The sequence below is a fragment of the Quercus suber genome, unplaced genomic scaffold (assembly GCF_002906115.3).
Source record: "Quercus suber isolate HL8 unplaced genomic scaffold, Cork oak 2.0 scaffold_170, whole genome shotgun sequence".
In the NCBI taxonomy this organism is placed as follows: Eukaryota; Viridiplantae; Streptophyta; class Magnoliopsida; order Fagales; family Fagaceae; genus Quercus; species Quercus suber.
Genome location: NW_027069630.1, coordinates 717200 through 745163, shown reverse-complemented (window position 1 = coordinate 745163; position 27964 = coordinate 717200). Strand labels below are relative to the sequence as shown.

General features: G+C 37.9%; 3 protein-coding genes across 3 annotated transcripts; 2 read left to right on the top strand and 1 right to left on the bottom strand.

Moving 5' to 3' along the window:
• The first annotated feature begins 1110 nt into the window (after window positions 1-1110).
• LOC136069448 (uncharacterized) lies at window positions 1111-3109 on the top strand. The gene is made up of 2 exons (XM_065777983.1): window positions 1111-1119; window positions 2725-3109. Exons 1-2 carry the CDS (start codon window positions 1111-1113, stop codon window positions 3019-3021), a joined length of 306 nt encoding a protein of 101 aa, XP_065634055.1. The 3' UTR covers window positions 3022-3109.
• A 15177-nt stretch (window positions 3110-18286) lies between these two features.
• Window positions 18287-22085, bottom strand: LOC136069447 (uncharacterized). The gene is made up of 4 exons (XM_065777982.1): window positions 22045-22085; window positions 20503-20786; window positions 19943-20322; window positions 18287-19840 (listed from the first exon to the last, which is right to left on the bottom strand). Exons 1-4 carry the CDS (start codon window positions 22083-22085, stop codon window positions 18287-18289), a joined length of 2259 nt encoding a protein of 752 aa, XP_065634054.1.
• A 951-nt stretch (window positions 22086-23036) lies between these two features.
• Window positions 23037-23681, top strand: LOC136069446 (uncharacterized). The gene has a single exon (XM_065777981.1). It carries the CDS (start codon window positions 23037-23039, stop codon window positions 23679-23681), a length of 645 nt encoding a protein of 214 aa, XP_065634053.1.
• The last annotated feature ends 4283 nt before the right edge of the window (window positions 23682-27964 follow it).

Below are 27964 nucleotides of genomic sequence, written 5' to 3'. Positions count from 1 at the left end.
TTTCGGTGACCCAGGTCTTTTGTTTCTGAGTTTTTTTTTTTTTTTTCCTCTGATGAACACATGCATTTGATTTGGATTGTTTGTCTGTGATCTGATTGTATTTTTTTTTTTTTTCTTGTATTTCGGCTTGTACATGAGACTTGGAGAGTTCAAATTTTTTCAAATATTTTTGGTTTGGAAATCGAGTATTAAAGACTCGATTTCCAGGTGGTCTCCATGTGAAAAAATATGCCACATCAGACTATAAAAATCGAGTAATTGAGACTCGATTTACAGGCTAAAATCGAGTTTCAAATACTCGAGATGCTACTATATAATATAGTTTGCAAACCGGATCTACTAACTAAATAGTTAGAAAAAAAAAATTAGTTTACTATTTTTCCCGATTAAAACACATTAAAATATCTTAAAATAATAACCTTTACAGAATTAATAATAAAAAATCAAGCAGCCCAGCCACTACCAAGCCCCCCAATTGCATCTCAGAACCCACAACTTGGCCTAGCCCAAAGCCGCCACCACCAAGTGGAGAGGAAGACAAAGGAGAGAGATTGAAACCCACCACCAAATCGGAACCCAACACTACTACAAACGCACCTCCAAATCAAAACTAGCACCGCAACCCACCCAAAACTCATCAAAACCAGCACTGTCACCCCTCTCTTGCAACCCACAACCCACCTGTAAAACCAAATGCTTCGAAACCACCAAATCACCAAAACCAGCACTACCACCACTCTCCTACTACCCAAAAACACTAGCACCACAACCCACCTCTGAAACCAACCGAAAACCAAACCCATTGGAACCACCACAACCCACTAGATCAAATCGCTGCCAAAGAGCAACATATTACCGCCGATGACCCACAAGATCAGCCATGCACTGCCATCGAAAAGCCACTGCCATCGATGGACAAGAGAGAGAGAGAGAGATAGAAAGGGCTAAGCGAGAGAGAGAAGAGAAGGAGAAGACAAATAGAAGAGAGAGAAGATAGCTAGAGACGACAGTCAGAAGAGAGGAGAGAGAGTGAACAAAAAACAAATAAAAGTTTTAGGTTCCGTTTGGTAGTTTTGTTCTAGTAACATTGTTTAAGTGTTATGGAAAGAAATGCAGCAGGTAAAAAAGTGATATAAAAATATGTGTTGTAATATTTAAATAACAAAAATTAGTATTTAAATAATGATTTTTTTAATGTGTGCCTTAACAGCACATAATAATTAATCAATTTTAAAAATATTTTTTCAAATACAATTCTTGAAAAAATATTTCTTAAAATAGAAGCACACATTAACTGGACCAGGTTTAATATGTTTTCATATGGGAAGTGTCTAAAATTGTTGCGTGCCAGGCTTAAATCTACCGTCTAGTAGTGTTGAATTCATTAAAATAATAACATGTGTCTATTTTTAGACACGTATCACCACCTGATTGGGTTTAATACACTAAATACACTGAACCTAATCTAACTCCAATTGTGGCAGTACTGCAAAAGACTTTCTTTCTTAGTGAAACTGCAAGGACTTCTACAGTTCTACACTATTACTACTGCACTGTATGGTATTATTATATCATACATATGAAGGAATTTTCATAGCACTCAGGGGAGCCCATTGCTTTGTTCCATAGTTTCAAAATCGGTAGAGAATGTCAAAAAGTGAAGTTGACAAAATAACCCCAATAAGAATTAAGAATATTGTGCTTTGGAATGGGGAAAAAAAAAGTAGTAAGAATCAAGATTGAAGAATTGACTGAATATCCTATCCAAAAAATAAAAAGGGCTGAATAGTATGCATGGCAAATGAAAGAAAGTTATCAAGAAATTAAAGTCCATGCATGAATTTTTTATTCCTTGCTTTTTTTTAAAGAAATCGTTTGCCATTTTTATTTTTTGAATCTTTACAAGAAATTGGCACTTTCATTGCCAATTTCGAAGTTTTTTTTTTCAAATTAAGAAATTCATTAAGAAATGAGAAATTGACAATCACATTGTAAATTTCAAAAATAAAATTAATTAATTTTTTTAAAGAAATCGGTAAAGGCTTGTCAAATGTTTTATTTTTATTTTTTAAAAATTGACAATAAATTTTTAACCAAAAATTTTCCACTATTTGTCATTTCCATAAATTGTTTAACAAGTAGGTTTAAAAGCCAAAAAAAATTGTTAAATGGAATGGTATACATAATAAAGTAGATTTTTAAAATGATAAAATAAATTTTTTTTGTAGAAACTGAATGTGAATACTCTTACAACTCCAAATAATGCATCTTTTTAGTAGTTTGATGCTAAAATTTAACATATCCAGAGTTTTACAACTCCGGATAATGATGCTCCTAAGAGATGAGGGATGCCAATATCCTTTTTCTAATTAATGAGATGAAAAGAAGTAGATGGATTACAATTAAAAATATAAAATAAGTTTTTAAAAAAAATTAATTATAAATATGATTTGTGGATGGGACATGGCACGATATAATTAGTCAATGGCTAATAATGAGTTCGGAAATCATCCATACCCATACCCCTTGCCTATAAATTAACATCCCTTCTTATCCTTCTTCGGTAGTTCCATCATCCGTGTGTTAGATTCCTTGTCTCTCTAAACTCTCAAATCCCAGAATACATATTACCAAACTCCAAGTACAACTCCAACTCCCAGAAAAAATTTAAAAAAAAAAAAAGAAAAAAAGAAAAAAAAAAAAAAAAGAAGAAGATAAACCCAGAATTTTCCTTCCAAGAGTTCATTATATAACTTATTTGCTTATTTCTTTTATTTGTGTGTGTATGAAAATAGATGGGGTTGTTCGCCGGGAAAGTACCAGCTAAAGTTTGATGCCGAAGAAATTTGTTATTTAGTGAAAGGGAAGGTGAAGGCATACCCTAAAGGCTCATCTGAGTTTGTAGAGTTTGGTGCTGGAGACCTTGTAACCATTCCAAAGGGACTTAGTTGCACTTGGGACGTATCTGTTGCCGTCGACAAATACTACAAATTCGAATCAACTTCATCTTCTTCTTCTTAGTACTTTGATTACTACCTTCTTCTTCTTCATTATAATTTCTATTTATCATCAATTCTTTCAAGAGAATATATATTTCTTTTTAGATTTAGTTATTTATGCTATATCTTTTTTTTTTTTTCTTTGTCTATGTTTAAATTTGAGCTTCTTCTTCTATCCGAAAAAGAAAAAAAAAGCGAGCTACTTCTCAGAAAAAAAAAAAAACAAAAAATAGAGCTATTTTTTTCTTTCCATAGGACCTGGTTAAAGATGCATGTAGTTACTTCTATATTATCTTTTAGTCAAAGAAAGGGAACACGATAACAATTAGTCAAACCACTCTACTTTACGTGATTAAATAAAGCATTTAATGTTCCTTTGACTGGTCAACCCTTGATATTTTATATCAGCTGATAAAAAAAAAGCACCTTCCTTTGTAGGGAAAGATTTAGACACCTTTGTTTTTAGTTTTTAATCAAAGGACAACACTCCAGCAAAGCTTAAAAGACATCAGTACCCACTAAACTTTGATTAATCTTTAGGAAGCATTATAACTTCTTTGATTAATCTTTGTTTTTAGGTTTTTATTTTATTTTATTTTATTTTTTCCGCCTAGGTAAAAAAGAGCAAAATGCAGAATTTTTTTCATTATTATTATTGTTGAGTTGTGTAATTAATTTTCATAAAAATGATGTCAATATTAGACTATGTTTTTTTCTAACCACAACTTATCGTGGCAGTAATTATGTGAAAATTTTATCCTCAACAGTACCCAAAGTAAAAACAATGGTTAAAATATACCTTAATTTGGCGGTTCTTTTCCAAAGTCCTTGTGTGAATGATAAACTTATAGTTTAATAAAATTTTTTGATTTTGAAGGATCAAAACTATCTTATTATTGGGGTTCAAGTGATATTTTAGCGGTAATGGCGTTAGTTATGATGTTTCCTATAGCTCAAATCTCGCCTCTTTCTCCGCTTTTGTCTCTCTCTCTCCACCAAAAAAAAAAAAAAAAACTATTATTTTATCAAAATTCTTGATAAGACAAAATTTTGCATAATCAATTCGAACCACGAACACCTATTGCCAGCAAAAAAGAAATAAAGAAAGCATTGAAGAAACCACTAGGTTGAGCCCCAATAGGGAGTCTTAAATACCTAATTCAACAAAGGATTTGACTATATTTTGAATGAAAAATGCTTGGATGACAAAAGCTTACATAACTTTTGCCATAACTCTCCACATGACAAGTTGTAGCAAAAAATTTGTAAGTTTTTATAGTCCCTAACATTTTTCATTTTGAATGGGAGATATAGAGTGAGTTTTGAGATAATTTTTTTTTAAAATTTTTTTTTTTACAAGATAGAATTTTTACTCTAGTCTAATCTAAGTGTATATGTATGTAAAGCTTCCTCCTGGAGATTTGAACCTCGACTCTTACCCCCCACACCCCATAAACATTTATAGTTGATGCTTCTTTTGTATGCTATAAAACCCTTTGTTATTGGACTTGAGTGAGGCTCTTATTTAAGTGCTCCATTATTAGTCTTCCACTAATTTATCAACTAATTGAACATAACCCGTATCAGCTATCAGCTTGAATTTGACTCTAGGCTGGATACTATTAGATCCATTATTTCCATATTAGTCTACAGTAAGTAATTCTATTCATATCAATTATCCCCCATTCCCCAATCTAAAGTGATATGGATAGAATTAATCACCTTAGACTTACAAAGAAATAACGACGGTTTCTACCTAAAGTTAAATTCCACATTATAAGAGAATTGCTCTATTAGTAAATAGATTAGAGAGACTAGAAACTATTAGGTTCACAAGGAGGATTGCTAAAATTAGGGGTGTCCAGGCAAACCGGCAACCCGCCCAACCTGTCTGACCCAACGCCACCCGATTCGATGACTCCGGCGATTGGACACGATTTTTGACTTTGCTAACCCAACACCCAGCGGGTCGATTATCGGTTTTTCAGTTCAAAACCTGTGAAACCTGACCTGAACCGAAGTCCATTCAATATCCGGCCATTTTTTCTAGATTTTGGCCTTTTTTTTCCAGATTTCGGCCCCTTTTTTCTAGATTCCGGCCCCTTTTTCACTTAAATCCGTTGATTTCTGGCACAATAAACACTGAATTTGGCCAAACCAATGATTTTTCATCACGATTTGGCAGAAATCTTGTCAGATCTGACGAGATCTCACCGGATCTTGGACGGATCTGGCAAGATCTCGCCAGATCTAGTGAGATCTCACTGCATTTCAAAGGATTCTGGTGAGATTGGTGTCACTCGAAACCGACCACCACCGATCGGCGACCCGAACTGACAAATCCGTTATTGTTACGGGTCAGTTGCAGGTTGAAAAACTACCCACCCGAACTGTTATGGGTTGGTTGCGGGTTGGGCAAAAACCCAACCCGCCCGACCTATGGACAGCCCTAGCTGAAATGGTCCTCCCGCCTAATAAAACAATGTCACTTATGTAAGTGTATGAATCAATTTTTTAATTAGCATAAAAAAAAAAAATTCACCATGTAATTTCACACTTGCATAAAAGGCAATATTTCATTGTTTGGGAGCATCAAGGAACATTATTTTAGCGGTCCTCCCAATAGACTTAATAATTTCTCAAAAGACTTGCAATGAGACACTTAATTAGGGCCTTACTCGAGCCCTGTAAAAGAGAGTTTTACATCAGACAAAAGGTACATCAAAATAATTATCAAAGAACTCTAGATCTCTTTGATATAAAATTTGATCAATTTTTTTTTTGCTAATTTAGTAATCAGAGACAGCCTTAGCGGCTTTTGTAATCCTTTCTTACTTTTTGTAGGTGTTTGGGGTTAGGATTTGCTATGCAAATTGTTGCATCAGCAATTACTATTATAATTTTTTTTTTTAAATTATTGCATGACATATGTCTTAGTCATTTCAAAGGTTAACAGCATTTTTACAACAACATTACCAAACTAGAGCATTTTTCAACTGAATATCTCAAACGATTAGGAAATAATTTTTTAGCAAACAAGTAAAGAGCAATTACTTAACAACTTTGTAAAGCTACAGCCTACAGCATTACCATTTTTCTTTTCTTGGTTAACTACAGCATTACCAAATTGACTATCAGCAAATAGTAGCAATTTTGTAGGAAATGATATAGATATTATTTTCAATGCACAAGGAACCACCAAATATAAAGACAAGACTACCAACTTCATTTAGGAGATCCTAACAAAATGATGGTTTCACATTTTTTTTTTTTTTCATTCTTTTGGAGGTCTCAATAAATGAATCTTTGAAGGACTAGGACGTAGGTCACCAATATAGTACCCAGAGAAAAAATAATAATTAAAACCTAATTATGTGATTATGTGAACCATTCAATATGACAAATGTAGGGTCTGGATTTGCTGTGGATTATATTCTTGGCATCAAAAACTGGTTAAATGTTGAGGGAAAGGAATATTCCATGTCCTTGTTCCGATTACAAGGGTTCCTAGATTGGGTGTAAAAGCCAAAAGGTTTGTACTTTGTACAAGTTGTTTTCGTTTTAATTTTTGAGGGGTTTGGGGTCCCATCTCCTTTCTGTTTGATTAGCTGGATATCTATAATGTAGTTGGGGTAGATGATCTAATTGATGACGTTCACATTTCATTTGACTCCAATCTTACACTACTTAGATTCATCAAAAATTAGAGAGAGAGAGAGAGAGAGAGAGAGAGAGAGAGAGGAAAGGAAAGAAAGAAAGAAGTTAATAAACTACTTAGTTCTGACCTTGTTCTTCTTCATTAATCCCTTCAAATGAATAATAATGGTATAGATTAAGAGCATTTACGTTTGAAGTGCTAAAAAAAATTAGAATTTAGTAACTCAAAACCTACTCTATTTATTTTAACATTCTTAATAATATAATCTACATCTCATCTTTTATTTTAGTATTTAACACATTTAAATAATATAAAAAACCCAATAAAACTAGCCACAACACACAACCAGCCCCAATAGTCACCACCACAGCAACGAACTTGCCAACCACCGCCAATCTCACCACCACCTCCACAACCCAACGCAACTACCACCATCACTATTGAAACCCACTGCCAAGGATACCAAAATCACCATATCAGAAGTTCAGAACCCACCACATTAACAACTCTCAATCAAAACCCATTCCAAAACCCGAGAGAGAGAGAGAGAGAGAGAGAGAGAGAGAGAGAGAGAGAGAGAGAGAGAGAGAGAGAGAGAGAGAGAGAGAGAGAGAGAGAGAGAGAGAATTAGTAGCAACTCACCATAGCAAGTCATCAAAATATTTAGCTTTAGCACCTCGGATATAAGAGCATTCATATCCCAAATTTACACAAAATTCTATTTTACCATATCAAAAAACTACTTTATCATTTATACCATAGCATTTTACAATACACCCAACATCCAACTTTTATTTTCCTATTCTACACATTAAAATAATATATACCGAAATCATATCTATTCTCTACAATCCCTCTCCTCTCTCTAATTTGTACCTCTCTTCTACTGAAACCAAACCACCTCCACCATCCAAAAAGGCTATAAAAAAAAAAAAAAAAAAAACCACCAATAGAAATCCAATACAAATCATGGCAACGCCCAATGCCGATCTCCCTTCCAACGCCCAACGCCGATCTTCACACTCACTTCCAACGCCAATATCAATCAAACCCACTTCCACGCAACCCATGGCAAACCCAAACAAAACCCACTTTAACGCTGATCTCTCCCATCCAACGCTGATCTCTCTATTCACGGTAACGCTTAACGCCGATCTCCCTTCCAATGCCCAACGCTGATCTCCACACTCACTTCCAATGCCAATATCAATCAAACACACTTCCATGCAACCCACGGCAAACCCACAACCCAACATCGATCTCCACACCACACCCAAGCACCGATCTCTGCGCCAAACCCCAAACGCAGATCTCCATGCCACCACACTGATCTGCAACGAGAGAGAGAAGAGAAATAATGAGTGGGTGGTGGCTTGCCATGGCTAGTGACAATGGATTAGGCCATGGTGTGGTGGCTATGGACTTTTGAGTCTGAAGAGAGGGAGTGAGTGAGGACTAAAAGGAGAGAGAATCAGAGACTGAGAGACGGAGAGAGACACCAAACAAAAAGTGGGAGACGTGGGACAAGGAATAAAATAGTATTTTTATTTTTACAATTGAGCTACAATGCAATTTTACATGTAGAATTGCACTGTACCTCAATTGCAATTTGTTTTTGCAATTATAGCATTTTAGAAGTCCGGATGAAGCCACTTTTTTTTGGGTGAAAATGGTAAAATCTAAAATGGGCTTGGGATTGGCATTTAGAATGCCTAGTGCAAATGCTCTAAGGTGTTTGGGATGCTAATATAGTTTTTTTTTTTTTTTTTTATAATGATTTATCACCTTTAATGTGAATGCTCTTAACGAAATTTTCAATTTTTTATATGGTAAATTATGATTAATATAATATTATTTTCACATAAAATTATTTTTAATATAACATTTTTTATTTACCAATCATAATACGTTGCTTCAATAATATATTATAAAGAAAAATTAAGAAATTTATACAGTTTTTAATGTAGAGTCGATTTATTTAGAGAGGAAGTGCAGACAAGGAGTAGTGGTAAGCCTGCAGGTGCTTATTTGAGGCGCCACCCCCAAGAATCAAGATATAGATGTAAGAAAGTAAATGGCACAGGGAACCAGCAGCAAGCACGTGCTGCCATATAGTAAGAGGGGATGATGCTTGCAGCTTGAGTGCAATGTGAAAGCTTCTGTTTTTTTTTTTTAAGAGAATCCATGCAGTGTGAAAGCTAGTTGCCAGTAGTCCGACCGAATATATAAAATCCCACTCCTACTATTAACATAAGATGAAGCTATTCTCTCTCTCTCTCCCTCTCTCTATATTAATTTAGTGGTGACGGTGATAATCTAGGGGATTTGTTTAGTATTATTGGTGGTTGCAACATTGTGGTGGTGTGGATTTTGTTTTCAAAAATTTTAAGATCATAACCTGAGAAAAAGTTGTGAATACATGTAAAAGTAGAGGTGGTAAAATTAAATATAACCCACGAGCTCGACATGATACGACACGAAATTAGCAAGTTATGAGTTAAGGTTTAATTGGTTAATGTCATATTCGGGTTGATATGATTGACCCGTTTAATAAACGGGTTGAGTTAGTGTCTATCACATGGAACCCATTTGACCCGTCTAACCCGTTTAACCCGTTTAATTAAATGATATTTTACCAATGTAGCCTTCAAATTCTTTATATATATAAACTTATTAGTTGTTGCGGTTTTTTTTTTTTTTTTGACATATTATGATTGATTGTTTTTAATATGGAGACACGTTTTAGTTTTTTTTGAAAGAGTTTCAACCTATAACGTTCGCTTCTGATGATAGCTCTTTATCATTAGACCAACACACCAATCAGTTTTTGATGTAAGCGAAAATTGAACCCCAGATCTTTTATACAACTATCAGAGACTTTACCAGTTGAGCTAACTAAAACCCACAGACGTATTTTAGTTTTAAATGATTAACTGTGATACAGCTACTCATTAGTTCTAAATTTTATATTAAAAATATTTATTTGTTTGGCTTTTCATAATTCATATAAATTTGGTTAATAATAATTTTTTTTTTCATTTTGATAAAATTTAATAAATAGGCCGGTACGACCTATTTAATAAATGGATCGTGTTAGGGTTGAGGAATCTTGACCCGTTTAATAAACATATTGGGTTAGTATTGATCTATAGTCGAATACTTATAAGTCGATATGACACAAATCCAACACACAAATAGGAATTACCACCCTTATGTAAAAGTGATAAACAGTTAATCATAGTTTGATATGTAGGATAATTTAATAAAAAATTGTAGCATTTTATGTAGTACTATAATTACTTGTATGTGTTTTGTGTTATGAGTTCAATGGGTGTAAAATATATATATATATATATATTAAAATATTTTTGGTAGTTAAAAATAGATAATTGTTGCAAAATCGGCTAAAAATAATTTACATTTTTTTTTTTTAAATACAAGATAGATTCTACTATAATCTAATCTAAGTGTATATGTGTGTGAAGTTCTTTCTTGGAGACTTAAATCCTAACTCTTGTCCCTTATACCCTACAAGCACTTATATTTATAGAATAATTAACCCACCATAAATATGAGATAGTAATTTACATTTAGAATATAGGTAAAAAAAAGAAATAAATGAAGAAATAAATAAATAAATAGAGAAGAATGATTAAGCAAAGTAATCATTGAATGCATGATAAAGTTGGTGTGCATTCAATGTAACCTTCAGCCCAATCAACATTCAACACTATTGTACTTTCAAAACTGTCGTGATTAAGATACAAAGTTTGCAGTTCTGCTGTGAGATGTGGCTCCTTGAACTACTTGAAAAGACATAGATTGGGCAATAGATTTCGGATCTTTTTGTGGCTTCATTATTAGTTGTAGGTGCTTTTTCTTTGGTTCATAAATCATAACGTGTGGGTCCCATTTACACATTGAGTTTTTTTTTTTTTTTTTTTTTTTTTTTTTTTTTTTTTTATAAAACCTAGATTATCATGTACATCGGAGGCCCTACCTGGCTCCCCCTCTACAGTTGGGCAGTGAAAGCCGTCGTGCCACTCTCCCGACACTATGAGGAAGTCTTGGTTCAACCCTTTATTAGAATCAGGAAGACACTGGATAAGACGAACCCTATCGTCCCTTGTCTTCATATAATATGTCTTACTCCTCAGGTGATGAAGGTTATAACACCAGTTCACATCATGGTGAGTCAGTCTCAGCCCCATTTTCTCATTCAGGGTATCTACACACCCTAGTATCCTAAACACATACACAGCACACTGAGTGGGAGCCAGGCGGAAATGCCTAAGGTAATTGAGGGTCACCGGCCTCATAGGGATTCTCATCCCTCCTTCTACAAAAGCAACTATTGGAATTACGACCTCACCCTCTCTCCTTCTAAGGTACCACTCTCCTTCTTCACAGTACTTCAAATTTACATTATTGGGTATCCCATACTTAGCCATGAATTGGTTCATCATCTCGTCGGACTCGACCAACTTCTTAAACTTACCCATTCCCCAAAAAGACAACTACAAGCTCTAAAAAAGAAAAGGAAAAGTGAAATCAGGGAAATTTGGGGTCGCTAGACAAAGAAAACTTACAGAGGTATGACGATACTCTTCAGAACAGCGTGCCAGTCGAGTCAAGTTCAAACTATGTGCATCAACGATGATAATCGTGAAAATGATGGAACCAAGCAAGTCAAACAGGTATTTATACTCTCCCTTAATTTCTCCAAAAGAAACCGCTTGCTCATAAAGGCGGGAGATCATGCCATTAAAAGTGGGAAACGTGGTGCCGCCATACTTTAATGAGGGCACTCAGTCAGTCTCGAAATGCTAAAAACGCGCATCGGGCAGTCATGAAGCCGCCAGCATCAGTATAAACTGAAGTAAGGCCATTCGTCCAGTGAGTCCGCATGTATCAAAACCCTCCTCCCCGTTCGAGAGAACGTGCAGCAGAGTTTTGAGGGGCTATTGTGGGGCCCATGGGCCTGATAACCTCGGCCCATCATATAGCAAGCCCAAGGCCCATGCCGAGGAGTGCAAGCTATTTCTGAGGAGAAGGGGGGGGAGAAAGAAGAAGGCCTCCTCGGCCACAGGCCGAGGAGCATTCTCCCGTTTGTAAGAAAACACTTAGCCATTTTTTGAGATAAGTTTAGCCATGGTGATCAACGGCCAGCGCCTAAGCCTTTCAGCCCACTCTCTATAAATTTATTGTTTGGGCTTGTTGGGCTGAACCCCAACACTCAGTTTAAATTGAATTGAGACCTTACAATATATATTAAAATATTTTTGGTAATTAAAAATAGATAATTGTTGCAAAATCGGCTAAAAATAATTTGCATTTTTTTTTTTTTAAATACAAGATAGATTCTACTATAATCTAATCTAAGTGTATATGTGTGTAAAGTTTTTTCTTGGAGACTTAAACCCTAACTCTTGCCCCTTATATCCTACAAGCACTTATACTTATAGGGTGATTAACCCACCAAAAATATGAGATAATAATTTACATTTAGAATATGGGTGAAAAAAAAGAAATAAATGAAGAAATAAATAAATAAATAAAGAAGAATGATTAAGCAAAGTAATCATTGAATGCATGATAAAGTTGGTGGGCATTCAATGTAACCTTCAGCCCCATCAACATTCAACACTATTGTACTTTTAAAAATGTTGTGATTAAGATACAAAGTTTGCAGTTCTGCTGTGAGATGTGGCTCCTTGAACTACTTGAAAAGACATAGATTGGGCAATAGATTTCGGATCTTTTTGTGGCTTCATTATTAGTTGTAGGTGCTTTTTCTTTGGTTCATAAATCATAACGTGTGAGGTCCCATTTACACATTGAGATTTTTTTTTTTTTTTTTTTTTTTGTCGGTGAAACCCTTCAAGCTTCTCATATAACTTTTTTTTATATTAAATTTAAAATAATATATATCAAATTTTATTCAAATTGAATTTTATTTACTATTCGATTAATAAATTTATATTTTATATACAATTTTAGATTACAAAAACTTAAAATTTTAATATTTTTTTTTATAAAATAGCAATTGATCTTTGATCTTCTTGAAATTTTGCAAGCGTGAATGATATAATAAGAACATTCAATCCAACGGTTATATTTTTAAAATTTCCATTCAATATAAAGATATATAAAAAGTTTGAAGAGTTTATTTTCAAACTAGTTTGAAAAGAAATTTTGTTCGCTAAAGTTAATTATCATATAACAAAGAACTACAATAAAAATAAAAATAAAAATCTTTACACAACTATTTCAAGCCATAGAAGTAAACATTTCTTGAAGGGTAAAAAAAAAAAATAGCAACAAGAATCATAAATCAACGAACAAAAAAGAATACGCCTAAGAGCTTTTACATCAGTCTCCTTAGATTTTTAGCTAAACTAATCCAAAAAACTCTATTTTCTTTTTTTCTTTTTTCTTTTTTATAGTTTAGCTATCTATGTTTTTAATGCACACACATTAAACTCAATACTCTATTTTTTACTTCATTTAAATAATTATTTTTTCTCTCTCCTCTTAGCGATATAGCCACCACTGTATGCCACCACCAAAGACAACACCACCATCAACCCAAGGTTAAACCCGAGCACAACTACCACCATTGCAAAGACAACCACCGCCACCATCACCACCAAAGACAACACAACCACTCCAAATTAGACAACTAGATCGATCCATCATGGCACAGCACCACCACTACCAAAACAAAATAAAAAAACCCAAGATCAAACCACCAGGGCATCACACCACCTTCATCATAAACACCATGCCAAAAACTATAATATAAAAAAAAAATTAAATGAGAAATATCAAAGAACATTGTGAAACAAATGGATTGAAGTCAAATCTTGACAGAGCTCTAGATACAATGAAGGTCCAACTCACCAGAGAACTAGATCGATTCACCAAATCTAGCAACGATCTGACTCACCAGAGCAGCAGTAAATTTTCTCCACTTCTCACCAGTACACACACACACACACACACACACACACACACACAGAGTTGAAGTAGCAAAATTATTTAAAAAAATAAAATTTTGACTTTGGCGAGGAAAGTCCATGGCCACAAGTAGCGTATCACTGTGAAATAGGTATACTAATGTGAATGCCCTAAGCCATTAAGTGTGAGTTTGGATAGCGGCAAGTTACAGGTTTTGCGCATCTACGTTTTTTCCCTGGGTCCTATGCATGGTTCACAGAACTTGTAAGTACGGAATTTGGCAAAATCAACTTTAAAACTGGGTCTCACAGCACTATTTACACATTTAAAAATTATTTTACTATAATGTTTTCAAGAATAAGTTTTCAGTTTTCAGCAATAGGCAGTATTCAAACAAACTCTAAATGTAAGCTAGGTTAATCAAATTCTTATAATGCACAGTGTGATGATAGTGTCTTCAAGGCCTCCTACTATTAAAATTTGTGTACTTTAATACGCGTTAAAATTTCCAATTCAAGAACCTAGGTACTGTGTTGAAAAGCATCTTACTATTCTAGACCGGAAGATATATATATATATATATTTTTTAATAGCAAATTTGTCCAACTTTAGAAGAAAATTTTGTTGTTACCAAAATCCCAAAAGTAATATATATTTTAATAACAGATCAAACTATTGCAAAGCTGACCATTTTCCAACCAAAAAATTCTTCTTTGAACTTGGTTTGCAATATTATCACGGCATTGATATAATTCCCCAGGTACAAAACGTTGTCCATCTTCTTCATTTATTTTATTAATTTTGCTATTTTCAAGTTCAATTGCCACCACCGTCAATTTTGTGCATCCAGTTTTCAATCATAGAAAATTTCTTCATCCAGAGAAGACCCCTTCCTTCGCAACTTGCATTGCATGTTTCATCTAATAAGAAATTGGGTGGCTGAATTTAGTCACAACTTTTTTGGCTGATTATGAAGCCGTCACTAATGTTCATTGAATCTAAGAGATGCAAAAACAAAGCCAAATAGCCCTAACAAAAGCCTTCCCATTTGCAACTAAAATTTCTTAATTAGTTCTTTCAGAGGTCAGTTTCCAAATAATAGAATAATAGAATCATTATGATTCTATGATTTGGATTAACCACCGACATCCAAGGAAAAATAAAGTAAAAGAAAGAAATACGTTTGCACAAAGACACAGATATAGGATTAAGAGAGCTTAGCTAAGTATTTGGCTAAATGCTAGTTTTAGAAGCCTATACTAATGCTCTTAGATCAACACATTTGTTAGCATGGTGACTCTCCTATTTAAATCATCTTATCATTTTCTGTTTAGGAAGAAAAAAAAAAAGGGAAATTGCTTATTTGCTCATTGTATTCACTCCATTTGTTTCGAAGTAAAATATTTTATTTGTAAAAAATTTTATATGTAAAACATTTCCAATAAAATATTTCCAGGTGCTTGGTATGATATGTAAAAAATTTTAAACACAAACAACCAAAATCCGCCGCTTAGCTACAATGCCAAAGGTTCGATGTCCGAACCACCATTCTGGCTATAGGACCAATGACTCCGATGATTGGGTCACTGAAATTGCCATCTCTTGCAACTTGATAGCTAGTACTAGCAGTTGAAGCGGTGGTTTCGGCGATCGTACCAACAACTTAGCTACTGTGTGTTTTTATAAAATGTTTTACTAAAATTTTAAAGACAAAACTTTTAACAATTTTTTACAAAATATTTTAGAATTAACAGGAAATATTTTATAAATTTGACCACATTTTATATGCAAAAAAAAAAAAAAAAAAAACATGAAAATAGGAAAATATTCTACAAAAATATTTTAGTTCAAAACAAACTGAGGGTATTAACATCAGTTGATACTTTTTTTTGTTGTTGTTACTCATAGAGTCTATCCCAAATCCTTAAATCACATTGATGTAGTGTCCTTCACTTTCTACCCTAAGGGGCTTAGGTTTATCCTACATTTTTCACTTTGAAATTAAGAGATCCAAATCCATATTTACAACTTACAAGCATTATATTGTACATCCTTTCCATATGAGTGAGGCTTAGGTCCAGTGCAATGGACTTGTTGAGATGGTAACAGGTGTCCAAAAGTGGACACGTGTAATTATCTCAATGGTTCCAGTGCCTAGATAACATATATATAGTTCAAAATAATGATAATGAACAAAATAATGGATAACTATGGCGGTGTAACCGGCCAACTTGATTAATTCAAAATAAACTGTAACTTACAACACAACGATCGGCCAAACTTGGCTCTGATACCAAAAGGGGGGAAAGTTACAGACTAAGATGGGTTCTGGCCATCTGGGTGCGGAAATATAAAAGGTACAGGTTACAACTGTAAACTGTGATACAAAATGGGAAAGCCATCTGATTACAACTTGTAATGAGAGGGAGAGATACTGAACTAGACCTAAGCTGAGGTGTAGTTGGACCTTGCACTGAAGGGAGGTACTTTCTCTCAAAAATGGACCTGCTTTAGATTGGAGATGAGGCTACCTTATATAGAGGAAGGGAGCATCGGATCCTGCTGAAGACTGCTGGAAATCCGGAGGGTAAAATGCTTTAACTCGGGTGAAAAATCATTTCAGCCGAAAGCAAACAGTAAATCCGTGATTTCTGTCTGGGTACTGTAGAGTGAACAGTAACGGTCACTGTACATGAACAGTGCTTTGTCTCCTTGCTTTTTAGGATCACTGTTCAACTTTTACTGTTTTGTGAATAGTAATTTGTCCGGGTACTGTTCTTGTGCAAAATCTTGCATAGTAGCCGGGTTTTGAGGACTTGATCCAAATAGTGGCTAGTGCTATTTGGAGAATCTAATCTTCATCCAGGTTGTAACCATCATAAGGATCTTGAGAATCCTGGAATGGATCAAATGGATACTTGTTGACTGAAGCTGCAGAAGAGGTAGGAGAGTCCTTCTCTTGTGATTCTAACTTTTCTGCATGGCTCTGGATCTGCTGGGCAAGGTCTTTTAATTCTTTGCTAGATTTTCCGGAGATTCGGACGGAGTCTAGACTTGACTGAGACCTTGTATAATAGGGGATGGCTTTCTGAACTGGGAGAGGGAAGTCTTTATATAATTTTCGGATGACTTCATTGAATCTGAAGCTATCCCACAATTTCACTGAGAATTCCTTGTCAAATAGTTGGAGTTGAGTGCATAATTCTACATACTTATCCAGTGGATTCTGTACATGACTGTCATGTGCAAAATTGCCGGAAACTGGGAACCATGTGCTGAGACTTTGAATTGGGAGCTGAAATACCTGAGGGCATCCTGTAAAGGTTCTGGAAAAATTTGGGGAATTGCACCAAACATCTCCCACCACTTTAGGAACCATGAAGGTATCGGGCCCTTGAAACTTTTATCAAACATTATAAATCAGGAATGATCGAAGTCCTAATTTTGGTAGAAGAGGATTTTCTCAAAGGCATCCATGTAGTCATAGTAACTGTACTAGAGTTCTGTGAGATCTTTGGTGTCTGTGAGAGTTTTGAGGAGGGAGGGATGTTGTCCCCACTCAGAACAGCTGACAAAACCTCTGATGATGAATTTGTGGTAGAGAACCTGTGAAGGGTCTCTTTTGTTCATGATGTTTTCTATTTGAGCAGACTTTTCTTGAAAAAGGATGCTCTTGTAGAATCTGATGTTCTTCCCTGGGCTTTTTGGAAGGAAGTGCCAACCGTTGGGTAAAATTTTCATGGCCAGAGCTAAGGGATCTGTTATATGGACCAAATGTGGTTCAATATAAGAGATATGCTGGACAAATGGTTTTTTGACATAACAAGAGTTGGATTGCCTGGTTTGGTAGGAAGGCTTTTGGGGTACAATGCAGCCAAAAGGGTCTTCAACAGTGTATGGGGTAATTTGCTTAGGGGGGGGGGAGGCTAAGGCCGAGCTATAACTGGGATGGCCTTGGGACGGTCTTTGGTAGTTAGGTTTTGGGATGGTAGAGACAACATATCTGTTGGCTATAGAAGAGGCAGAGATTAGAACTAACTGATGACCAGGAGGGTTCTTTGCCTGACTGGTGCTTGAGGTAGTTTGCTGTCTAGGAAGTTTTGGGGGTTGGGGTTGTACGGGCTTTTTCCCTGACATCTTGGTTTGGACACTGCAAAAATTCACGAGTTAGGAAGTCAGGGATACTGTTTTGAGTTCCTTCTATGAATTCAATGTCAAAATCAAAAACTGATAAGATGGCTTGCCATCGTGCAAAAATCTGTTTTGATGCAATGTTTTGGACGTCTTTTTCTAAAACATGTTTTGCAGATTTGCAATCAATTCTTATTAAAAACTTTTGATTCAAAAGATCACTTTGAAATTTTGAAATGCATAGTACTATAGATAGAATTTCTTTTTTAATAGTACTATAATTAAGCTGTGTGGGAGTCCAAATTCCTGAATGGAAACAGACAATCTGTTCAGGGGAAGTGGGACTAGCATACTGAAGGAGAATGCCACCGTAACCAATGTTAGAGGCGTCAGTCTGAACAATCTTGAAGGAATTTTCTGATGGGATTCCTAGACAAGGGAGAGACTTGACGTATCTCTTGGTTGCTTGGACAATGGCAGTATGATTTGGGGTCCAAGGAGGAGGATTAGCACGAAGTCTATCAAAAAGAGGTTTGCACTATTGCCTGAGATTTTGATAGAAATCTGCTATGTAATTGAGAGATCCTAGAAATCTTTGAAGCTGGGTTTTTTCTAGGATTTCATCAGGAAACTTGTCTGCAAACTGAATGGCTCTATCAATGGGTTTGATGACGCCATGGTGGATATCAAAACCTAAGAACCTAACTTTAGTTTGGAACAGTTTGATTTTTGGAGCTGAAACAACAAGACCGTTGAGCTTGATTGTGTGGAGAAATGCTCTTAGGTGCTTTCTATGTTGGTCCAGGGATTCCGAGAAGATGAGTACATCATCAATGTACACAATGATATGGCTGGAGAATGGATTGAATATCTCATTCATGATGTTCTGGAATTCAGAAGGTGCATTTTTGAGACCAAAGGGCATTACATTCCATTCATAATGGCCAAAGGGTGTGGTGAAAGCTGTCTTATACCTATCAAACTCTGTGATTTGTATCTGCCAAAAACCACTCTTCATGTCAAATTTGCTGAATATCACAGCTTTGCTAAGCCTGTTAACTAAGTCTCTTTTGTTAGGGATTGGGTACCTTATCCATTCTAGGACTTTGTTAAGGGGCTTGTAGTTGATGACTAACCTAGGAACACCTCTCTCAATCTCAGCATTTTTTTGGACATAAAAGGCTGAACAAGACCATGGGGACTTAGATCGTCTGATGATTCCTTTTATGAGGAGATCCTCAATTTCGGCTCTATAGGTATCCATGAGTTCTTGGTTCATTTGGATAGGTCGAGCTTTGGTTGGGATGTCCTTTTCTTGGAAATCTTTGACATAAGGGAGAGCAACTTCATGTCGCTTCCTATCCCAGAAGGCTGTTGGAAGGTCAGAACAGACTTCCATTCTTAGTTTTTCTTCAAACTTCCTGATCTCATCTTGGGTATCTTTGCAAGCTAGTTCTTTTTCAACCCTCTTGTATTTTAGATCATCTTGAAGGTGACTAAGATGGTGAGTTTTGGCTTTGATAAGGTTAATGGTCTTAGATATAGCAGCTTCCTGAAGAGTACTAATATCTCTGGGTTCAAGGCTTCTAAGAAACTTAAACTTAACCGGTTGGCCAAAAGGATGGGTAGTGATTCCTTCACTATCAGTGGTGAAAGGGTACAACAGACACATAAAGGGATTTCCTAATATCACTCTATCTGTCATGTTTTTGACAAGGACAAATGTGGTTTTGAAGCATGCATTGTCCTGGCACACATGGGCTTTAGGTATTTTGAATTCAATCTGCATTTTATCACCACTTGCAGAAGTTAACCTTTCTCTGGTCTTTCTGAAGTACTTGGTGGGAATGATTCCTCCCTGAATGCAGTTGAGATCAGCACCTGAATCCATCAAGGCGATGGTCTCGAATTCAAAATCTTTGCTTATGACAATCCTGACTTTGGAGTGCCATTTTTGGAAGTTAATCCTACTGATGGTTACCAAGAACTTGTCATTGGATGGGACAGGGTCTTGATCTGGAACCATATCTGCAGTTGGGTTAACTGTTTCTTCTTCATCATCATCAGAAGGGTTCTGATATGAGGTTCCTTCCTTATTGCCTTAATGAGAAGTATTTTCCAGATTCTTTAATCTTTGATCAAGGAAATTGTGATCAACCCTAAGGATGGTTAGTTCTTGCTTCAGGGTTCTAACCTCGGACTTGGTTTCCTTGATTTCCTTTTGAAGGTCGTTGACTGTAGCTTCCTTCTTGGATTTGGTAAATCTTTTGTAGATTTGTTCCAAATCAACTTTGGGTTCTCGAAGCTTAGTTTCAAGTGTATTGGTTTCCTTAACTAAGGTTCTCTTAAACTTTGTAAGCTTTTGAGCTTTGGTGACTAGGTCTTCGATCTGTTCTAAGAGATCTAAAAGGAGCTCTTCTTGCTTAGAGAGAACATTGATAGTTTTGTTCCTGCAACAACTATCCATGCAAGCTATGGGTTCATCTGAGCTACTAGAGGTGCTAGAAGAAACTCTAGAGGAATCAGAGGATGACTGGTAGATCTGACGAACCTCACTGCTAGAAGTCTCACTATCTGAGTGGTTGAGTTCTAGGAGCTTAAAAATTTCATCTTTTCCTGCTTAGTCACTAACGAGGGTATTGATAAGGGTTTTGGCCTTAGCTTTACACTCTTTTCTGAAATGACCTTTCTTTCCACAGTTGAAGCATTTTCCTGATGCTTTGGGTATGAACTTTCCTGTGGATTTGGATTTACCTTTCTTATAGAAATCATCTTTGCTGTATTTTTGCTTTCTATAATACTTGGATTTGGTTTTCTTCCTATGAAAATGTTCAGAGGTTTCCTTGCCTCTGTATTTGGACTTTCTTTTTGGAAGGATGGAAGGTAAGCCATACTGTGTACAAAAGTCTCCTACTTCGTACTTGGCTTTTCCTTTGCTGACTTTGAACTGGTTTTCTAGGGGTTCTATCTCCTTTTCGTTGTCTGAGGAGGTTCTGCTAGAACTGCTAGAGGTTGTGTGGACGTCTAAAGCAACTAATCTGTTGGTTTCAAGACGGGGATCAACACTGGTTGAAGTGCTAACTGGTGAAGGGGTGACTAGTTCCTTCTTCACTAGTTATTCAAGCTTTTGGTTGACTATTTCTAAGGCTGTTTTATCCTTAGATCTAAGGCTGGGCTGCTTAGTTGTGGGGAGCTTGACTAGAGGCTTCTCTAAGGCTTTGATAGATTTGCTAGGGTTTCCTGGCTGGGGAATAACCTTGCTGTCAACCTTGTCTTTTATCCCATCAAGAGTTGCACTGGACCCAAACCTTACCCTTTCCATATTATACAATTACTTTTCATTTATCAAAAGTAGTATCTATTAAGAAGATGCTCTCATAGACTAGTCACGAGTAGCGAACTCTCCTTCTTAATGGAGAATTCAACAAGTAAAAGTAAAACTCCTAATACCCTCTCAAACTAGTACAAGCAATGTTGTCAAAATTGAGATTCTCCATAGGATTGTGGGAGGTAGGTGGGATCGTAAGATCAGATCATGGATCGGAAGATCCTACATTATTTAAGAAAAAAACAAAAAATACACTTTGGTACGTTAAATAATCACATAAATTATATATTCATTCATAAAAAACCAGAAATTTGCATCCATTTGATGTAATTACCATATATCACTATTGTAGGGATAAAGGCCCAAAATCATATATTAGGCCTTGGGCTCGATCTGAGAACATAGGATGGTTCGAGAAGGGACAAATAATCCTGGGGGACTCCAATTTGAAAGTTTCATAGGTCAAGAACAAATGGAAGGTGATCCGAGGAGTAGCGCCTCCTCAGATGTGATGAACGCGACCCAGATCAGCATCCCTATGATCAAGGTGATCTTTTGAGAAGCTCCAGCAATAAAGATGGACATCATACGCCTACAAAGAACGATGGGAATTTAGGAATATCTGAAGAAAAGCTGTCACCATTGCATTAAATGCACTACAACTACTTTTCTGGCCACATTTATATAGAGAAGACTCCTGAATAGTGTCACGTTGATCACGCAACTCACAGAGAACTAGAAAGGATGTCTGATGAGATGGGTACTCAAGTAGTGGGTTGGATGATTGACAAGTGGAGGGCTAGGAACACCAGGAAGGAGGTATATAACGTGAAAAATCCTTAAAAGTAGGGGGGTCAGAAAAAATAGAGAAAGAGCATTGTAGCAACGAAAATTACACTTGTAATCAGTTTCATTGATCTATACAAACATTTGCCTCCTTGGAAATACGTTCACCCAATCTTACATACTTTGTTCTTGCATAATTGTCTTTCAAACACTTCCTAGCCATTGTTAGATTCACTAGGGCCTAGTTCTTGGACTCACTCTCTGCAAATTTATTGTGTTGGGCTCATTAACCCACAATCCAACACATATTGGGCTTAGGTTGCAAACCGTGCCCATACAATTGGCGTTGTCTGTGGGAAGAACTTGTGTAATAGTGAATACAATGGTCAGCTATGGTAGGGTCAGGTCCACACGAAGCAGAATCTCTAGGATCCAATCAAGACGATCCTCTTGTCAACCTTGAACGGAGAGGTGATCACGAAGAGAGCGTGAACAACATGTATACTGACAGGAGTCAACCTCAAGAAGGAAGCCATGTCTTCCACGCAAAGAGTAACAAGGCTATGCAGCTAGAAATCAATCGACTAAAGAGGGAACTGCGCCATGCACGATGAAGGCGGACTCCCTCTAACTCTGACATTTCTTTTGATGACGAAAGGGATGTCAGTTACAGGCAAAGATCCTGAACCCCGCTCAGTGGGTCTTTCTTCTACAAAGATGAGCGCCATCACGAATGAAGGGTCAAAAGCCCGTCTCACAAGGGCGTGGGAAGCGATGCTATGAGCAGGGCCTTAGACCAAATCTCCAAGTCACACTTCACGTGCAAAATCAAGGGGGCTAGACTTCCTTGACGATTCACTCAGCCTACCTTCACCATGTACAACGGTAAAACAGACCCCGTGGAGCATGTGAGCCACTTCAACTAGAAAATGGCTGTCCATTCCAAGGACAAGACCTTGATGTGCAAGGTCTTCCCATCTAGTCTGGGACTTATTGCCATGAGATGGTTTGACGGCCTGAGGGCAGATTCCATAAGTTCCTTTAAGGAGCTCACTCAGGCGTTCTGTTCCTGCTTCGTCACTTGTAGCAGACCTCCTCGACCTTTGGCCTCCCTACTATCCTTATGCATGCAAGAGGGAAGACCCTGAAAGCATATTCAGATAGATATTGAGAGATGTTTAACAAAATAGATGGTGACGTTGATGATGTGGCCATCTGTACATTTAAGCTTAGCCTCCCAACCAAGCATGGTTTGAGGAAATCTCTGACTGGTAAACCTGTCACCAGTGTACGCCAGCTCATAGACCAGATTGATAAATACAAAAGGGTTGAGGAAGACCAACAGCAGGAGAAAGGAAAGGAGAAGGTTATCCCTCAAGAGAGGAGGGATTTCAAGTCGGACCGATACAATAACAACCAACCAAGGAGGGACTTTGTTAGACAGCTAAGATCTGCCAATCCTCAGGCGGTCAATGTTGTGTTTCGAGAGCCAGTGCATCAAGTTCTAGAGAAGATCAAGAATGAGCCATTCTTTAAATGGCCGAATAAAATGACAGAAAACCCTGAAAGACGTAACCACAACCTCTATTGCCAATACCACCAAGACCACGGACACATCGCAGAAGACTGTAAAAGTCTGTGGGATCACCTAGATCAGCTTGTCCGCAAAGGAAAATTAAAGCAACTTTTGCACCACTCAAGTGGTCAAGGGAACCAGGCAAATTCAAAATCCCAGAGAAACGAATCTTCGAGACCTCCCTTGGGAATAATAAACGTCATCTTTTCTGCTCCAAGAAGGACCGACTCTTACCCTTCATGAATGATGTCTATGGCACGACTTTCCACTGAGGACGCTAATCAAGAGCCAAAGAGGGCAAGACTGGAAATTTAGCCAGTCTTAGGCTTCTCGGATGAAGACAAAATCAGAACCATCCAACCCCACGATGATGCCTTGGCAGTGACCCTCAGGATTGGGGGATATGACGTGAAGAGGGTGATGGTGGACCAAGGCAGTGGTGCCGAGATAATGTACCCAAACCTATATAAGGGGTTAAACTTAAAATCCGAGAATTTAACACCCTACGGCTTGCCCCTAGTGAGTTTTGATGGAAAAGTCGTCATCCCGAAAGGCCAAATTAGACTACCCATGCAGACCGGCTCAGAAATAGTGGAAGTAGACTTCATCATGGTGGACGCTTATTCACCCTACACAGTCATTGTGGCCAGACCTTGGCTTTATACCCTCAGAGTTGTCTCCTTTACTTTGCATCAGAAGGTAAAATACCCATCCAGGGGCCAGGTTAGGGAGATCCTAGGAAATCTGTCGGTGGCTAGGCAATGCTTAGTAGCTTCCATCCGGCATCAACCCAAAGCCGAGTCCTTGACCCATGCCAAAGGGGGTTATAGCAATTAAAGGCTCTAGCATTGCTTGTCGGTGGGTTGGCCGAGGAGGCTAAATGTGAGGATCTAGTAAAAGTTGCTATCGGTGATGATCTGGAGAAATTCTTTCAGATTGGGGCTTAATTACCTCCCCTAGAAAATTAAGAGCTGGTAGAGTTTCTTAGAAAAAATGTGGACGTCTTTGCATGGAGTTCTTACGAAGCCCCAAGGGTGGATCCAAACTTCATTTACCATCATCTAAATGTTAGTCCATCTGCCATTCCCAAGAGGCAATCTCCTCAACGCTCGTCCAGAGACCACTCTGATGTTGTCAGAGATGAGGTGGAGAAACTAAAGCATGCGGGAGCTATCAAGGAGGTGTTCTACCTTGAATGGTTGGCCAATACCGTGGTGGTGAAGAAGAAGAGTGGAAAATGGCAAGTGTGTGTAGACTTCACGAATTTGAATAGGGCTTGCCCAAAGGATCCTTTCCCTATGCCCAAAATAGACCAACTGGTGGACGTAACCATAGGCCATCCCCAGATGAGCTTCCTAGACGCCTTTCAAGATACCACCAAATACCACTGGTCCCGGATGATCAGGAAAAGACAGCTTTTGTCACCCTCACAGGAAATTATCACTACAAAGTAATTCCGTTCGATCTAAAGAATGCGGGGTCCACCTACCAAAGGATGATGACCAGGATGTTTGAACTGCAGTTGAGTAAGAGCATTGAGGTCTATATAGACGCATGGTGGTAAAAAGTAAGGTGGTGTCCAAGCACTTAAGGGACGTCAATAGCATCTTTGAAGTTCTGAGGAAACATAAGTTGCGCCTCAATGCTTCCAAATATTCCTTTGGTGTAGGATCAGGCCAATTTCTGGGCTACATGGTAATCCACATGAGAATTGAAATTAATCTCGACCAGATTAAAACAATCAACAACCTACAACCACCTCGGAATCCCAAGGAGATCCAGAAACTGACCGAAATGACTGCTGCCCTGAACCGGTTTATTTCTCGGTCAGCAGATAGGTGCCAACCCTTCTTCTTGCTGATGAATAAATGGAAAGGGTTCAACTGGACCGAGGAATGCGCTTTGGCCTTCCAACAACTTAAGGATTATCTCTCTCGGCCTCCTATCATGTCCAGCCTTGAGGTTGACGAAGTCCTATTTGCCTACATTGTCGTGGCCTCTCACTCTATAAGCTTGGTCCTGATATGAGGTCACAATGGCACCCAAAAGCCAATCTATTATGTAAGCAGGTCACTACATAAGGCCAAGATCCGCTATCTACCTCTAGAGAAAACCATTCTAGCAATGGTACACACCACACGCAAACTCCCCCATTACTTTCAAGCATACATGGTTATTGTCTTAACTCAACTTCCGCTCAGAACTCTGCTCCGGAGCACTAATTATACGGCGAAGATTGCCAAATAGGCCACCATACTGGGGGCTTTTGACATCAAGTACATGCCTCGTACTTCCGTCAAGGGCCAAGTCCTAGCGGATCTAGTGGTCGAGTTTGCGGAATCCCCTTTGGAAAAAGAAACGAAAGCACAACACATAGATGGAAAATCAGTTGGCAAGATCTCCCAACAAGGCCCCTTATCCTGGGTAGTGCACGTTGACAGAGCAGCAAATCAGAAAGGTTCTGGAGTGGGGCTAGTACTAGTATCCCCCAAAAGGATCACCATCAAGAAGTCTCTTAAATTAGGATTCTCGGCCACCAACAACGAAGCTAAATATGAAGCTTTGCTAATGGGAATGGCCATGGTTCAAAAAATGGGCGGAAAGGCAATATAGATATTCTCGGACTCCAGATTGGTCGTCGGCCAAGTGAAAGGGGAGTTTGAAGTATGCACGGGTATTTGAGCTAGGTTAGACACTTACAGTCAGGTTTCAAATCCTTCAACCTGTTGCATATTCCTAGGAGTGGAAATGCCCACACTAGGAATGGCAACGGGTAGGGTCCGGGCCGGGTTTTTTCATACCCGGACCCGACCCGCGGGCCAAGACCCGTGGCTCAAACCCGGCCCGTTTACTAAGCGAGTTTTTTTCCCGAGGCCCGGACCCGGCCCCACCGAGCCCCGCGGGTCCCGCGGGCCCCATTAAGAGATTGGACCCAATTCGTGGCCCAAAAAAAAAAAAAAAAAAGAATTAAAGCGTTTCCGTTTCTTTTCTTATTCTAATACATTTTCTCAGCATCCAAACAATGCACCAACAATCAAAACCTTAACCTAGTAAAAAGAAACTGAAAAAAAAAATTTAAAAAAAAATTTAAAAAAATAAAACCACGTCAAACTCATATTTAACAGCTCATTTTCTCTCTCTTTCATCACATTTTCATATCAACCAAACAAAGCACAAACATCCATCGTTATTACCTTAGAACAAGTTTTCTCATTTCTGGAACCCTAATCGTTTTCCCCAAACACTTTTTAAGCAAAAACAATTGCGAGAATAATAGACTGAGACGACGAAACGACGCCGTGGAAAGGCTCTTCGCCGTCTACAATGCTAAATGGCCTAGAGATTTCTAGAAGACTCAGAATTTCTCAGAGTTTTTGAGAGAGAGAGAGTCTTTGGAGTTTAATCTCATATTCTCAGAGACCCATATTAAAACAAAAAAATTGAAACAAACAATCAAACATCTTATATTCTCAGAGACTCATATTAAAACAAAAAAAAAAAAACTTAAAAAAAATAAAAAATTAAGAGAAGTAGAGAACAGATCGGCGTTGAGAACTTGGGCCAGGGATGAGATTGAGAGTGAGTGAGAACAGATCGGCGTTGGTGAATGCTTGGAACGGCGGTGAGAGGCTGAGATCTTGGGCGGCGCTGCTTGAGCGGCGTTGCTTGAAAGCGAGTGAGTGAGATCGAGTGAGCTGAGATTGAGAGAGAAAGAGAGAAAACAACCTGATCCTATGCACGTGATGGCCAGTGGTGACAGAGATCAGAGGTTGGGGAGAGCAGAGTGATGTGAGGAGAGTGAGAGGGAGTGAGAGTAGCCGATTGGATTGGGAGAGGAGAGTGAGGCTGCTGAAGAGTGAAAAATGAGGGATTAGGGTTAGAATATATGAATATATGTAGTTAGGGTATTTTTGTAATTTTAGTTTATTAGGTTTTTAACCGGGTTGGGTTTCGGGCCGGGTCTCAGGTCGGGTTTCGGGTTTTTTTATAAAACCCGGACCCGACCTAGACCCGTTTCGGGTTTTTTTTTTAAACCCATACCCGACCCTATTCCTAATCGGACCGGGTAAAATCTGGCCCATTAGGGTCGGGCCGGGCCAGGTATCCGCGGATCGGGCAAAAATTGCCATCCCTAACCCACACTGATTCCCTTGCCACGCTTGCAACCTCCTTGGCACAGAACTTACCTAGAGTCATCCTCGTAGAAGACATGTGCAAGCCCACAGTGATGAGTAGAGAAGTGATTCATGTCCACCAGGTTAGGATGGGGCCTAGCTGGATGGACCCCTTGGTACTATTCTTAAAGGAGGACATCCTACCCGAGGAGAAATTAGAAGCAGACAAAGCGCATAGAAAGGCTCCTCGGTTCTGGCTATTCGAGGACCAAAAATTGTATAAGCGCTCATTTTTTGGACCATATCTATTATGTGTACACCCCGAGGCAACAGAACTACTCTTTGAGGAGTTACATGAAGGGATTTACAGAAGCCACACCGAAGGCCGATCTCTAGTGAACAGAGCCATCA